The 15805-nt window shown below is 38.4% G+C and overlaps 1 protein-coding gene across 2 annotated transcripts in view; it reads left to right on the forward strand.

Annotated features, from left to right (window-relative positions):
* The window catches only part of SCIN (scinderin), a 67586-nt gene extending 58995 nt beyond the window's left edge, over window positions 1-8591 (forward strand). For both annotated transcript variants that reach the window (XM_012571625.5, XM_030264738.4), the window contains exons 11-16: window positions 1474-1644; window positions 2050-2227; window positions 2710-2831; window positions 4507-4584; window positions 5870-5930; window positions 6878-8591. In XM_012571625.5, the coding sequence (XP_012427079.4) occupies window positions 1474-1644; window positions 2050-2227; window positions 2710-2831; window positions 4507-4584; window positions 5870-5930; window positions 6878-7011 (744 nt within the window). In that variant the 3' untranslated portion in view covers window positions 7012-8591. The remainder of the gene's footprint in view (window positions 1-1473; window positions 1645-2049; window positions 2228-2709; window positions 2832-4506; window positions 4585-5869; window positions 5931-6877) is intronic.
* The last annotated feature ends 7214 nt before the right edge of the window (window positions 8592-15805 follow it).

The raw sequence follows: 15805 nt of genomic DNA on the forward strand, positions 1-15805 counted from the left end.
GAAATATTCCTAACATGTGCTCTATATTTGGACTGTGTCCAGCACGATGTGGTCCTGCCTCATACTTAAGGCTAATGTTAATCTTAAAGTAATAACAATATTACTGCTATTGTTAGCAATATTACTACTGCAATCGTAAGGTGCTTAAGAAATGTTTTTATTGAAGTTGAAGGAGTTCCATTTCACTGCAGTAGACCTGATACTAAAGTATTTTCAGCCTGCAATGGGTTAGGAATATATATGTGTACATATCTATGTGTGTATATGCATGTACATATGTATGTATATGTGTGCATTTTTATGCAAACAGGTAGAATATATTACCTATGCCTTGCATGTCTCTCAGCATTATTTGAAAGCTTTAAGTGTGCTATTTTATGTGGTCACTAGATGGCACGACAGTACAAATGACTGTTAAAACGTTGGGCTTGCAAGAATATGTTTCACTGTGCTGTTTGCGTCATTTGGGGTTTTTTGAGCTTATTTGGGTGGGGTTTTTTGTTTGTTTGTTTGTTTTGGTGGTGGTTTGTTTTTGGTTTTGGGGTTTTTTTGTGAGTTAAGGTTTTTGTTTTCCCATTTGTAAAATCCTGCTGCAGTTTGTCCCTTACAAGTATATGTGTCGTAGGTTATCCTTACCAGACAATTGCAGCAGTCTATCCACCTGTGAAATAAGTAAAAGCACCTGCTTCTGCCCAGCTGCAGCTGCCCCTTGGCACACCAGCTCTCAGCTGCCCCAGGCCTCACTGAGGACTCTCCACTTCTCCTGCTCTGCTGGCTACACAGCATGTCTCATTCCCTTTTTTCCCTTTCTCTCTGGGAATGAAAGGCAGGGACTTGCAGCCCTCTACCTTGGCCAATGGTACTGTTATAAAGGAAAATTAAATGGTTGCATACAAATCACTTCTATCATACGTTAACATAAAAATAGTCATTCTTTGTAGTGCAATGTGGTTTTTTTAGATGGCAGTAGCATCTTTTACATCTGTAATGGAAGTTCATTTTCATCATTCATCCAGCAGGATGAGAAATTCCTGCTACTCTTTTTCATCCTCTTGCAGATAAAATACATAGATAAATAATGAATAAAATGAATAACCATTCTCTTCTGCTTAAATACACCTAAACTTCCAAGACAGTTTTTCAAGAGACTTAAGTCACTCTATAAAACACTATGAATGATAGTTCTTTTGAAAATGAGTGATTTTTATAGCAGCCATTTTAAACAGCTAAATATGGTGTTGGAAGTTTAAATCTTGTCTTTGTGTCAGTGTGATTGACAAAAAAATATCTTACAAATGCTCTAACTCTGTATGTCTGGAACTATATTTTTAGATCTTTTCAGCTTTCCAGTTCTCATTTTTGCTAACATACTTAGGATTGTTTGCTAAGATCCCCATAGTTATTCAGCAAAGACCAAAAATAGCCACTTGTGTCCTTTTGTTTCTTTTATTGCATTTCTTTACATATGTACAGATCCGAGTCAGTCAAGGCAAAGAGCCTGCACATTTACTGAGCTTGTTCAAAAACAAACCACTTATAGTCTACAAGGATGGGACATCCAAGAAGGAAGGTCAGAAACCTGCTCCACCAACACGACTCTTTCAAATCCGCAGGAACCTGGCATCCATTACTAGGATTGCAGAGGTAAGGTCACCTGCTAAGTAAAGCAGCAGTGAGACATGTGAGATGCTCTATTTGATAAACCCATCCAATAAACCAAAGAGAATATGCTGTAGCTGGCTGGAATCAGTCTGCATTATTCAGAGGAACTGTAAGAATACACACAGTGAACAGTCAGTTGACAAAGAATAGACAAGAAATCAGCAACTCCTATGAGATGGCCTTTCTTATTGCAAACCTAAGTTTTGCCCTGCAAGTCAGTTCTCTGTCTGAAATCCTTCTCTACTTTGTATCAGTATACAGCTAGGGAAGAACTGAAGACCAAAAGCATAGCAGATTAACATGTCTACACATTTTATATAAACATGCAAAATAGTAATTACTTTATTTGAAGATTTGAAGAATAAAACAATTTATTTTCTTATCTAGGTTGATGTTGACGCAGTGTCACTAAACTCTAATGATGTCTTTGTTCTGAAACTGCCAAACAACTCTGGGTACACGTGGGTAGGAAAAGGAGCAAGTAAAGAAGAGGAACAAGGAGCTCAATACATTGCCACTGTTCTCAAATGCCAGACTGCTAAAATTAATGAAGGCCAGGAACCAGGTTCGTATGAGGCCACGTGGCTGCTAATAGACAGCTGAGAATACACAGCACTGCATGGAGACAGTAGGTTTAGATTAGATATTAGGAAAAAAATCTTTACTAGGAGGGTGGTGAGGCACTGGAACAGGTTGCCCAGAGAAGTGGTGGATGCCTCATCCCTGGAAGTGTTTAAGGAGGGGTTGGACGGAGCTCTGTGCAACCTGATCTACTGTAAGGTGTCCCTGCCCATGACAGGGGCATTGGACCTAGATGATTTTTAAGGTCCCTTCCAACTCAAGCCATTCTATAATTCTGCGACTCTTCCTATATATGCAACTGATATTGGTATTTTGACAAACTGCAGGAAGTACTGTAAGAAAAGGGAGTAGGGTGTTCATCTTTGAGACAGCAAAAAGACTGGGGATTTCTGAAATGCTATCTAACAAGCTAAAACATAAAATGTTAAGTCAGCTGGTGGGTAAATTATATATTATGTATTTTAGAGGAATTCTGGAAAGCACTTGGAGGTAAAAAAAAATACCAGACTTCATCACAACTCTTGACAAAGGCTGAAGATCATCCCCCTCGCTTGTATGGCTGTTCTAATAAAACAGGAAGATTTATTGTGAGTATATTATGGATACTTTGTTTAATTATATAGTTTCTGGTATATTTTGCCTTGGAAATCAGTGGTCATTAAATGAATTGGGGGATCTGGCTTAGTTAGCTGGCTTGGCAAGAACTAGAGAGTGAACATTTGATGCTTTAAACTACCCAAATGCAATGGATGAACAGAATAATTAATACTGCAGAAGTTTGCATCAAGAGCCTGCTCCATCCTGGAAACAGAGGCTTGCAGATGCAAAAAGATGAGGTATTTGCCCAGTCAAAAGCAATTTAATTCTTGCAGAGCATCACCAGATTGCTATCAATTTGCTGAGAAAGAGGAGGTTAGTGCCTTGCCCCTTACGTGTTTGACAGTGGTGGTGAGGAAAATAAATGCTGCTTCCCAAAAATCCTGAGCTGTCTGAAATTTTCCATAGAGATTTAAGATGTGTAATTATGCCCTTAAGGTATTGGCCTGTGCTCAAGGAGGTAGGAAGACCTACTTCCGTGGCAGAAGTGCCCAGAGCTATGCACTGGGTATTAAGTCTGTGATTCAGGCTTAATTACTTACCATATTCTGGAGGGCAATGCTGTGTCACCAGCTGGCAAGGGCACACTCATTTTTAGACAAGGGACATAGCTGGCAATGTCCTTAAGGCACAGCCCAGTCATTTGGATAGGGATAAAACAAACAGAATCCTTTAATAAGGACTTCAAAATCTTAGGAGAATAGGAAAGTGTATTCTTCTAACAAGCTTCTAAAATACTTCTGGGAAATACAGTAATAGGAACCAAACTCTCTGCAGTAGTCTGCTGGGAGCTATGGATTTACTTTTTATTTTAAATTCCCTCCAAATTCTGTGAAATCACTTCTTTCCTATAATCTTTCTCTAGTAACTGAATCACCACCATTAGAGGTCTCAGAAGAGGCAGGTGAGACCGCTCTGACCTTCTGGCCACCATAACACAGGGTGGGGAAAAGGAAATGTCTTTTTCACCATCTGCTTATTGTCCCTTTGGCACTCGTACATGACCACACATAGTCAAACCCTTGACAACCTTTAAAAGTAGGAACCATTAGCTACTGTTATCTCTCCTTCTCATACAGAATAATATTAAACAGCTTTCTATCTTCCTGCATGTCTTTGGAGGAAGCAAGCAGTCTGCCTTTTCTTCGGGGACTAATCCTCAATGGCTTAGTCAATTATAATGTCCCATTGTCAAGTGACTGGGAAGCTTGGTTGGGTGTGTATTTCATCTCTGAGCTCACCCACTGCAAACCAAAGCAGTTTCTTTTCCCAATTAATGAAGGTAAGCTGCATGAATGTATCAGCTTGGTTGGCTCAAGGTTCAAATTTCCCTGTCTCCTTCTTCTGGCAGACCTCAGTCCCAACTTAACAATAGTCAACAATTATAATGTAGATCTTTGCCACTCCTGAGGATATCTTATCAATTCTGAAAAACTGAGAGCTGATTTTACAGGACATGCCATTACATGATTTGTTTTGTTTCAGAGAAACACCCTTAATGCATTCATCAAATCAGTTTAGGATTTGATCCTTTAGGAGCCAAAAGAATTGTTCATCAGCCGCTGCTCTTAACATTATTAAAATAGGTTAGGTCTATATGCCTTGATGAATCATTAAAAACAAAACAAAAAACAAAACACCCTCAAAACATATTATCCTTTCTAGATTGAAGAGGTCCCAGGAGAATTCACTCAGGATGATTTGGCTGAAGATGATGTCATGTTGCTGGATGTTTGGGAACAGGTGAACTGTGTATAACTGCTTTTTGTGATAACAAGGATAATTTATTCTTAATAATTTAGTTTGTAAGATGGGAGAAACAATCACCTTGACAGAATGGAAGTTGTTTTGTTTTCTTTAAGTTATACCAAAAGGAGCTACACTTTTTGAGCTATATGATGTGCTGGTGTTCACACAGGCCATAGAATTTCTAAGCATGTGAGACCACGGCAGGTACTTATTCAAACCAATGGAGGCTGCAAGAGTCAGTCCCAGCAGTGTTCTGGAAAGGTTCTCAATAGTGTTCATGACTTCATCACAAAAATGTATTAATTAAAAAACATTATTTCATTAAATGTATTTAGAATCCACTGAATCCTTGTAGCAGGAGCCACCTACAAAAAGTCCTAGTAGAGAAAGGGACCAACACTAGACAGACCCTTACAAAAATTTCCTCATACTAGAAAGTGAATGGAGAGTGACAGAAATAATCTCCATCATTGCCCAGTTCATTGAAAACTGAAAATGTAGAGAGCTTTTTGAATGACAGGCAAACTCACTGCCGATTTAGAGAACACATCTGTTTCTCACAGAAATACATTCTCTCTACCCTTCCTCTCCTCTCGGAGGGAAAGAGGAGGAGGTCCATACCCTATTTGTCTTCTTCAGCCTAACCCTTATGGAAAAAAAGGCTGAGATTTTTGGAAATAAGAATATCCATGGTTCATATGAAAAGGAGTGATGAAGGGGTGGCGAGGAAGAGCTGGATGGAAAGTAGTCGGGACATACCAACTCAGATAAGAAGTCTTGGGACATGTAGTTTGTTTCCAAGCAAATCCTGGAGAGAAAGAAAAAGGGGTGTGGGGGATTGCAGATCAAGGCTCTAGTTTTTGTGGTTTTCAATTGGTTATCTTGCAGTCACCCAGGGTAGCACATGTCACAGGGCACAAATGTTGATGTGTACACAGAGTTCAAACCAGAGACAGTATTACTACCTGCATCTAAAGAGCAATTTCCTTATAAAAGTGTAAAAGATACCTATGGAAAAGGTAATTAGAGATCCTTTCATCAGAATGAATAAAGGTCGGGCCTTCCAGTGTCATAGAGAGCAGTGAGATTTCAGAGGGCATAACTATATTTTCTCACAAAGGAGAAAAAAACATCAGTTGTGGTTGGTGAGAGCTCTGTCGTCTGCCATCTTTTCATAGCATATATTTTTCTTCTAGAGAAATTAACTATTCTGTACTTTACCAGCTGTACACAAGATCCTTCTAACACCAGGGGAGTTAAGTCTTTCCTCTGTTTGCAGGTTTTCATCTGGATTGGGAAGGATGCTAATGAAACTGAGCGACAGGAATCTGTTAAATCGGGTAAATCAAATCAATTTAGCACATTTCTTAGTGAAGTAGCATCAATATTACTTAACTAAGAGGAAAATATGATGTAGAAGAAATCTAGTTATGTTTACAGTGTCTCAAAATGTTGCTGAGCTTTTTAAGATTTAATACAGGAGATTACTATTTTTACCTTTAAATGCACTTTAAAACTCTGTAAGTTTATGAAGGATAATATTAATCAAGATAGCATTATTGAGCTGCAAACCTTTTAAAATAATATGTAGGAGAGCCCGACGAAAAGTAACTGCACTGAAGAGAGAAGGAATTTAAAAGGAGGTCTTGACTTACCTGCACCCTCAATAATGTATCTAGAGAAAGGATTACCAGCAAGTCCTTGTAGTGCCATCCTTCACTCAGTTAAATTTGCAGGAGGAAATTCCAATTAGAGAACAAACAGAACAAATCAAGACAACTTACGTGTCATATACCTCCTTGAAAAATCATGTGTCATCCCTGGTGTGACTTAATATAGCTGAGCTATTCTGACAAATTTAATGCTGAAAACACTTATATGTTTCCCTGGAGCACTGAGGTTACCTGCCTGTATTTCCATATGTATTGATGTCATGTTGAGATGTAAAGGGAAACTACGCTCACTGGCTTTTACATGGACAAAATGGGAATGAAGCTTGTGCATCCTCACAGCACCAGCAAATGCTTTCTCCTGTTTAAGAGCCAAAACCCAGCTGTATGGCAACAAACTGCTCAGAAAAGCAATCCCTCTCTTTTAACTTCATGCAAAATTCCTTCACTGCCAGCTGGGAAAAATCAGCCTTTACCTGATCATCTCATTGCCTTTGAAATAATTAATTGAATACTGTATTATAGCAGCCCTGTGTTATTTTAATGGCTTTTAATGTATTTTTTATACCAAAGGAATTAACTAATCATTCCATGTTTTATTTCCTCTCTGTTTTTAGCCAAACGCTATATTGAAACAGATCCTTCTGGCAGAGATAAGGGAACCCCCATTGTAATTGTGAAGCAAGGGCATGAACCCCCCACATTCACAGGCTGGTTCCTGGCTTGGGACTCAAACAAATGGAAGAACTGATCTCTCCAAGAAGACTGTAGCTTCAAGCCAAAGAATGACCAGAGCCCAGCTACTTTCTAGTATTTTTAAGCATAAGCTTATGCAACAATACGATGCATCTGTTGTTACACTTTCCTGAGAATGGATGTATTTCTGTGAATAACCTAGAATTTCTTAGCACTGGAAAGGATAAATGATAATTGTAAACTGGCCAAATGGGGTGAGGGGGGGCTCTTCTAGTAGTAAACAGAGAAAGTGCTACCAGTCTTAAAAGAAAGAAATACATTTTCTTTAATCTACTGATTCTTTTAAAGACAAGCTGTGGAACAGTTTATTTTAATATGCTGAAATTGACCAAATTCCATCTTCACTTCAAAATCAAAACTAACACCACAATGCCTAATCTTTTGATTAGGGTCAGGAAAATACTGTGCTGAATTTGGCCTGACAGAGGAATAAAGCTATCCATTGCAAGGAAAGGACTGCATCTGATTTAATTACTAGGCCCATGTATTGCTACATTCATTGAAATAGTCACATAATGTCTGATCCACAGTGGGAGTTGTGGCTCACAAGGGGCAAATAATGGATGGATATTTGGAGAAGGCTGTGCTTAACATGTTTGTTTGCCTTGTTAATACATATATGTGTGGAGCTTTAGACTGAATACCATCAGAATATGAAATTGACAAAGGTTTTTTTTGAGAGACTGTCTAGTGTATTGTAATGAATTCCTTTAGATTTATCTCTGAAGCAGCTCCAGCTCCACCTGGTCTTTTTAACTAAAGCTCTTAAACACATTGTAGTGCACTAGTGCTTTGAAGTGGAAGCAGAAGCAACAGCTTTGAAAACACATACTCTGCCTTAACCAGATTGCTCTTAAGCCATACTTCACCTCAGTTGCCTTACTCAGCAGCACTCAGTTCTTCAGCATGCAGACTGTGCACCTTGTCAGGTGCAGGATGTCTTTCTAATTTTATGTGCATGTGGTAGACAAATATCAAGCACGTCAAAAGCAAGGAAACCCCTTGTTTCAGTAGCATTTCTGGGAATTTGGAATGTGAGTATGCACCATAGAATATGGCCTTCTCTTTTCTCTCAGGCACACTTACTTGAGATTTTTTTTTTTTTTATTCTGGTGAATTTAAAAGTACATTTTCTAAGTGGCTTTTATTTGTAGCTTAGCCAGAAAAAAAAATCTACTTAAGGGCAGTGGGAAAACTTCTTCAGATCTTTAGCGCTCCTTTGATTACTTATCCAGTAATGCTTGTTTTAAACAACAATTTGTGCAGCTGCAAATCATACTGATGTGGCTTTTTAATGACAGCATTTCAGCAGTTTTATTATTCTTGTAAGTTAGGTTGGAAAGTGAAATTTTAGAAATTTTTGTATTTTTTTAACATGCTTGGGATTTTAAATCAGGGTAATGCAAAAGAGTGAATTTAGTCTAAGCTCATAATGTCAATGACAAAATAATTGTGAAGCTAAGAGATTAATTATAGGAGTTAGCTTTAAACATTTGTTTAAATGTCTGCTAATATGGCTGGGCTGTATCTGAATGTGATTTCATTTAAAATAAAGTTACAAAAACCAGTATTCTATATGCCAGGCTGATCTTCCTCTCTCTGACATATTGTAGGGCAATGCTTTCACTGGCATCTACCAAAATTTCCTGAAAACCTAAGTAGGTACCTTCCTTTTAAATGGACAGTGCAGTGAGAAGTTACTTGTTTTGACTTTGGTGCCATTTTACTCAATGGAAGCTTAACTCTTCTCAGAAACTTGACAATTACAAACCTAAGTGAAAATCAACTATGTGTTTATTAGGTTGTTATTTTCATCTTTAAGAAAAAACACCATTGTTGTTAATCAAACTCTCTGGTTTTATAACTTTTTGCTTGCAAAAATTATTGAGTACAGAAATAACTACTTTATAAAATAGGAGGAATTAGGTTTATGTTTGTTTTTAAAGGATACATCTTGCTTCTTATTTGTGAGAGTAGATAAGATGTCCTTCTCCTGCTGGAATGCGCACAAAGACCTTTTCAGTGCCTCAGCCATTGAGCAGCCTTGTAATTATCTGGTTGTCATCCTCAACACATACATATGATTCTTCTTATTTTTAAAAAATAACAGTTATAGTAGCTTCTGAACCAAGGATTAGACAAGATTTGTCCTTCTTGTACATAAACATCTTCTGAGACACTGAGGGCTCTGAACTGGCACAGTCTGCCAGCATATTCTCCAGCACTGTGAAAGCCTCCTTTCAGTTCCCTCACACAAGACAGAGGAGCTTTTGTGGTCTCCTGGCCTGGGTTTTTGAGTTTGTAATACATTGTTCTGACATGTTGATTGCTGATGTTGAGAAGGGCATTGAGAGCTCATAAGGGAACAGTGTTCTCCATTGGGCTTCAAGCACAACAGCTGCTACCAACATTGTTCTTGGGTTTGCTTGCCAGTGAGGAAGTTTATTTTTCATAGTATATGTGCAGTACACACAAAGATGCTATTTATTTCTCTCAAGAAGAAAAGAATGAGTGAGGACAAGACAGGATGGACTAAGAGTGCTTGGAAATTATAAAGATTAAGCTGTTTTCTAGAAAATATTTAATCACCTAACTTTATGAATACACATATCAAATCTATCTGCCTTGTTTTCATAGTAGAAAAAATGTTGCAGATCTGTATACAGTCAAGTTCAGTCAAGAATAAACTATGTCTTGCAGTATTATCACACAGTAATAGTATGTTCACTTTACTTGCAATGGCAAAATTAGACCCTGATTTAGGAGTTTCATTATGCTACCAAACAGAAAGCATTCATGTTCTATTGGTTGTAAACACAGCATCATTTTTTCATCTTTATTTCATTGTAACAGAAAGGTGTTAGGAATCCTTAGAACTATCAGGTCATTATAGCACTATGTAGTATTTATATTACATAAAATACCATAATCATAGAGTATAACTACAGATTATGCACAGGACAGGAGTCAGCTTCTGGTATCATTGTTGTAAATACCCATTTTGACCATAGCACATGGTCTATATAGAATTAGATCTGCTGTAAATTATTATGTTAAATGCAGCTAAATTCAGTTGAATGGTTTGATTCATTGCCAGTGCAGACTCACACAGGCTTCAACAGCAGGAAGAAAATGCTCGTGATGGGAGGTGGTAGACAGTAGGATTATGGTACACTCTCTCACAGGAGAACTGAGGAATCACACAGAAAATGTTTTGCTCACTAGACTATAGCAGGAGATGCTCCCAGACATGTAGACATCTTTAGAAATGTTCTACAGGAACACTTCTTGTTAAGAATCTTGTAATCTTCTTGTAGTCTTCATTTTTACTGAATGTAAAAGAATTAAAAAGAAAAAAAATTGGCCCAAAGTTATTATTTTCAATGGACTGAAATACTTCTTCAGAGTTGACTTCTCTATAGGAAAGCTTCAGAAAAAACCTTCAAACTTTGCTTTAGGATACAACTGCTTCACCAGCATCTCACTGAAGTTCTGCCTTTATAACTTAATTGAGCCAAATGTGAGTATATAAGCCAAAAAATTATTACCTAATAAAATCAGAGCTATATAATACTTCGCTGTGCTGACTCTACAAATTATTGCGTTTTAATTTTTAAAGACAATAATTTTGTCTTTAGATAAAGAAATAATACACTCTTCCCTTCTTACGGCAAGGAGTTCTGATGCTAAAATCAAAGGAACTTCTGAAAACACAATCAGATCTTTAATCTACTACATGTCCTTAATGACTAGTTACATCCTATCTCAACTGGCATCAACTTACTTTGACCATCTCTTCCTTTTAGCCCATTACCTTATGCTACAAATGAATATACTACACTCACTTCAATTAAAGCTTCCAAGATGCAAGGAGAAGGGCTTACCAATGGGAACTGGGAGGCCCACCATGGCATAACATTAACAGGTTATTATTTTGGCCCTTCTCCCTCTGCTTGTCATTTTCTTCTTGATATTAAAGCATATTTACATTTCAGAGGAAAAAAAAAATTCCCTACAGAACAGAATATGTAAGGTGATTTTTTTTTTTTTTAATAATAGCAGAGTTATTCCAGGGGAGCAAGTGGAAGGTGAAACAGTCTGTATCAGTCTTCTTCCTAAACACATTCACACTTCCACCCTGTGAGTGTTCTCAAAGGGTTAAGAGTGTACTGAGAACCACAACACTGTACATTTTACCACCACATTTAATCAGCCAGCAGTGAAATTTTGGCCTCTGTGCGCATGGAATGAAAGCATCAAGTGAAAGCATTGATTTTTATTGTTTGTTAGACTGCAGATCATTGCCTCAAAAATTAGCTGCATGGAGGCAAGCAGGGGAGACTGGAACAATCTGAACAGTATCCCACTGAAAGGCCCAGAGGCACACACAGCAACAATGCTTTGATTACTTTTAAAATGCCTCTTAACACTGCTATAAGAGCACAGCTCTCTTTGTTGCTCTTCAACAGATATCACAGAGGTGGCTCAGGGTGATTTCCCAGCATTTGGCAATACTAACATCAAGGCTGGATGCAATCAGGTGATTTTAGTATCACTTGCCCAACAGTTCACCATGCTTTGTGTTGTCTGATACCCTTGCTACAGAACAGGCAGGTGCAAAAACAATTGTGATTAAAACAGACCGCTGATTGGAAGATTACAGATTACCCTCAAGGCTTAGATTTTCACAGAGGCTCTCAGAAAGGTCACAGGTTTCCTGTAGCTGGCCTTGCAGCACATCAGAGTCCCCATTTAACCAGCTGAGAGGGCTGCAGATATCTCTAATGGCACCAAAGATTGCTGATTGCTAAGATTCCCAACACTAATCAGCTACTCTCCTACTATACTTGGGTAAGAAGTGACAGTGAATGTCCTATCACCAAGAACAGCAAGAAGCTCACTTAAAAATCCCCTACTCTCTTTCTGGATAGGCCCAGGCAGCCTTCTGCTGCCAGACTCTGTCCCATCCTAGCATTTGCAGATGCACTTCATCATCCAAATAATCCCATGTGTGAATTCCCAAAGCTCAAAGTGATCTTTTTTTAAAATTGTGTGAGGATAGGTGATGAAAATTTGTCTGATATTCAAAGCAGCAAACAGGGATTCTGGTACCTGTATTTCCTGTTTGTGAAAAGTGAATCACTGAATTCACTGTCCTATTCTCTACCTATTAAATGAGGATTTCCTCAATCCTTTCCCTGTTTATTTAAGCTGCTCTGTCTCTTACCATGTGTTTGTACAATGTTTGACCTAGTCAAGTCACTTCTCAATACTGTCATCGTGTAGGTGCTGCTCATAATCCAGACAGCTGTCCGGGTTACTGGTGCCAGGCTGCACAACTTGCTCAGAGCAGGATTAGACACAATGAGCGCGATGCCTCAGAGACCTGCTGAAGAACGGCTGCAGTTCCACCAGCTGAGGCATTAGGGCAGGAGAGGAAGGGCAGAGGCTCAAAAGTTTTTATGTTAAAACACGAAATAAGCTAAAATAGATCTCTCACCCTCGCCTGTTCAGCCTTGACACTCCATTAAAGCTGTAACTATGGGTGTATCTGCATCAAGTCCATAAAAATTCCTCTCCAGACTGGGAGCAACTGCTCTGGGGATTTTAAGTATGAAGCAAAGACAAGGCTCTGCCGTGTTCACAAAGAAATAGCAAAATCCTCAGGTGCTTCTTTACTTCAACTTAGAGAATTAGAATGAAGAGATTTGCTTTTAAAAGGAACAGCATCTTGTCTGATCTCCCATGTCCTGAAACTTTTCTGCTGCTGTTGTTAAAATGTGAAGCCTCTCTGCAGTACAGCTCATTTTGTTTCTGGCAAGTGGTGTTTTGTGGTTGACTTAAGGACTGAGAGTGTTGATAATGTACTGGATCTTTCTTTCATTATTACTGACTTATACTAGGTAACAGACATGGCTTCAATCCAGAGACTGAGCATGAGGAGTCCTGTCCACAGTCATGGGCATGAACTGAGAGAAACAAAAATGCTCACTGACTGCAGTTGGAGGGATGAAGATTACCAAATTTCTTATTCATTTTGAAGCTTTGGTTCTGTATTTAAATGTTGTCCTGGTTCTTCAACAAATGTCTGCTGGCTGCTACTATTGGTTTCGCACAATTTCATCACTCTGGCCCAGTGAAAGCTTGGAGTTAGGGTTTCTGTGGTGACTACTGATGGCTATTGTTTTATCTTAAGTCTTACTTATCACAGGTCTGAAAAACACAGATACACATATATGCTGTATGCGCCAGACTGCTGTGCCTTCAATCAATCCTCAGCAAGGACTCAAAGATGAATGATTTGCAGGGAGTGCAGTGATGCCAACTTGAAAGTCCCTGTATCTACAGTTGTGCTGAGGTGAAAGACTGTGCAGATATCGGTGGCCCTAAGCAGAAGGGCAGGGCTTTTTAAAGTGACCCTCAGCAGGCAGAATCTCTCAGATTTAGTAACAGGCTTTCACAGAATGACCTATGGCCTCAGAGGCCTTCCATCAGCAAACCAGGAGGAAGGGATATAAGCATTTATAACCTCTTTAAAGCTTTCTCATGCTTCCTCTGAAGATTCAGTTTGGGGTTGCATCTACTCATGTGCTGAATGTATCATATAATTCATCTGAAATACAAAATCTTCAAAGCATGAAGACTTCCTTAAATAGAGTCTTTCTGTTTACAGTATGTCCATGCTTATTTTTTCCTTACATAAGGAGGTATTATTTGTTTGGTTTTTCTTTTTGAGTGGTAGAGAGTCCTTGAATAAAATAATTCAATTAGAACAACAATTTATTATAGTCATAATATCCCACTGCTGCTTCTGCTCCCTAGAGTCCTGCCTGGACTCTTAGTCTTCTATGATCAGTTCTGGTAGAGGTGAAGAGGAAGGCTTCAGAGAGATGAAAACTGCAGAGCTTACCCTTGCAGCACTTCAACTACTGCCTCTTGCAGTATTGCCTCCATTTATTGGAGTTCAATTAAAATCTCAGCTAAACAATCAGTTCCTCCACAAGTTTATTTGCCTTCCTTACGTTTTTTAAAGCCTACTAAGTATTAGGGTGTGGCCATGAGAGCCAGAGAACGGTAAACCTATATTCTGATAAAATGCTATGATGTTAACAAAAGGCTTTAAAAAGTATGCATTTAAAAATTAGTATTTTTGCAGGGTTTTATGCGAGTTTACAAATTCTAGTGGCAGAAGCTGTGCTGAATTCTCTGAAAGGCTTCCCTTTTTCAATATTATGGAATTGGAATGTATGATGTGGTTTGTTTGAATCATATTCCCTGGGAGAGGAAAGCAAAACCAATTTTGCAGGGACAGGTTTTATAGTCTTCAAAGTGAGTTTACTGTTGTTTCCCTCCAAGAATTGAAACCTAAGATGTGAAAGAAAGCTTTCTGCCTAGCACCCCCATGATTAGCTTTCAAATCAATTTTCAAGGGACTTAGCTTTTAACATTTAGCAAGCAGTAGGCCTAATCTTTCATGCACTGAAGTAATTTTGAGATTTATTGTTAACTTAAAAAGAAGACATGGTGAGCTGATAAGATTTTAAAAATCTAGACTACAGCTGAGCAAGGAGATGAAATTACTCCTCCCCACCCACACAGTGTTTGTCTTCCCTGAAACCTTATTCTTTCATTGTCGTCTCTTTGGTTTGTTTCTTCTTCCCTTTTTCATCTAATCATAAATACAAACATGGGAGTTCCCTAGGATAAGGGTTGGTTTTCCTTTTGCTATAGTACACTGTAATAGGCTCAGATTTCACATTGTAACTCTTATGTATTGTCTTCTGAGAAGAAGATTTTTTTTTTTTTTTTTTTTTTTGCTTAAGTTTTAGAAACTACAGCAAACATCCAGTACTTAAATGTAAGATGCCCATCATTTCTCAATGGAAGAGACTGAAACCTTCACGCCACACTTCAGGCTAGCTGGTGAAACTATCCATGGCCCTGGGGGGAAAGAGATCCTTTGGAGGCACTGAAACTCTGTAGTTCTTATCACTGGCAGCCAAACAACTCTGTTTGGGCTTGAGGAAAATCCAATCTAGAATGCTTTGCTCTCATTCATATTCTGCTAACTGAAGTTTACTTTTCATACCAGAAATCAAAGCAAAGGAGTATTTACTCTTTCCATTCCCTCATGGAAAGCTGATTTTTAACATCCTCTTGCTTCAAAACAAAATTTAATATATTGGTCAAAATCCAAACATGTACAGGGACTGGATGCAGTTGCCACACAGCTGGCAAAGCTGTAGGACCTGCTATATCAGGGTTTGCACGTACTACACTTGGGAGTGCTGTTGTGTTGGAATAGGGGCAAACATGGGTAAGTTTTAGCTCAAAACTCCTAGTTCCTGGGAATCTCCAAATGAAAAGCCACTCAGAAATATGACCTTATTTGCAAGTGAAGAATTGGATCATATAGAATTCTGAGTGCAAAATGATGTTTTATTTTGCTGGGCTATATTAAGTATTTCACTGTGCACTTCAGATGCATGTTGACTAAAAAGACAGGTTACAGATCCAGCCAGTGACACAGTTTTTGAAAACTCACAAATGCCTCACAACTATAGAGCTAAAATGAAGTGGGAAAGACTGGGAAAGACTTCTGGTAGGAAGTGAAGCAAGCACTGCAGAGAATGAGACCAGTGAACTGCACAGATGCTCAATAGGCTTTACCAGTCTTCTGTGGTTTAAAAAGACCAAGTTAATTTATCTGTTAATGCATGTATTCGTTCTTTTTATTCAGGAACATTGTTAATTACTTACCTCATTAAAGATATTACAACATACCTTTG

The sequence above is a fragment of the Taeniopygia guttata genome, chromosome 2 (genome assembly GCF_048771995.1).
Source record: "Taeniopygia guttata chromosome 2, bTaeGut7.mat, whole genome shotgun sequence".
Taxonomy (NCBI): Eukaryota; Metazoa; Chordata; class Aves; order Passeriformes; family Estrildidae; genus Taeniopygia; species Taeniopygia guttata.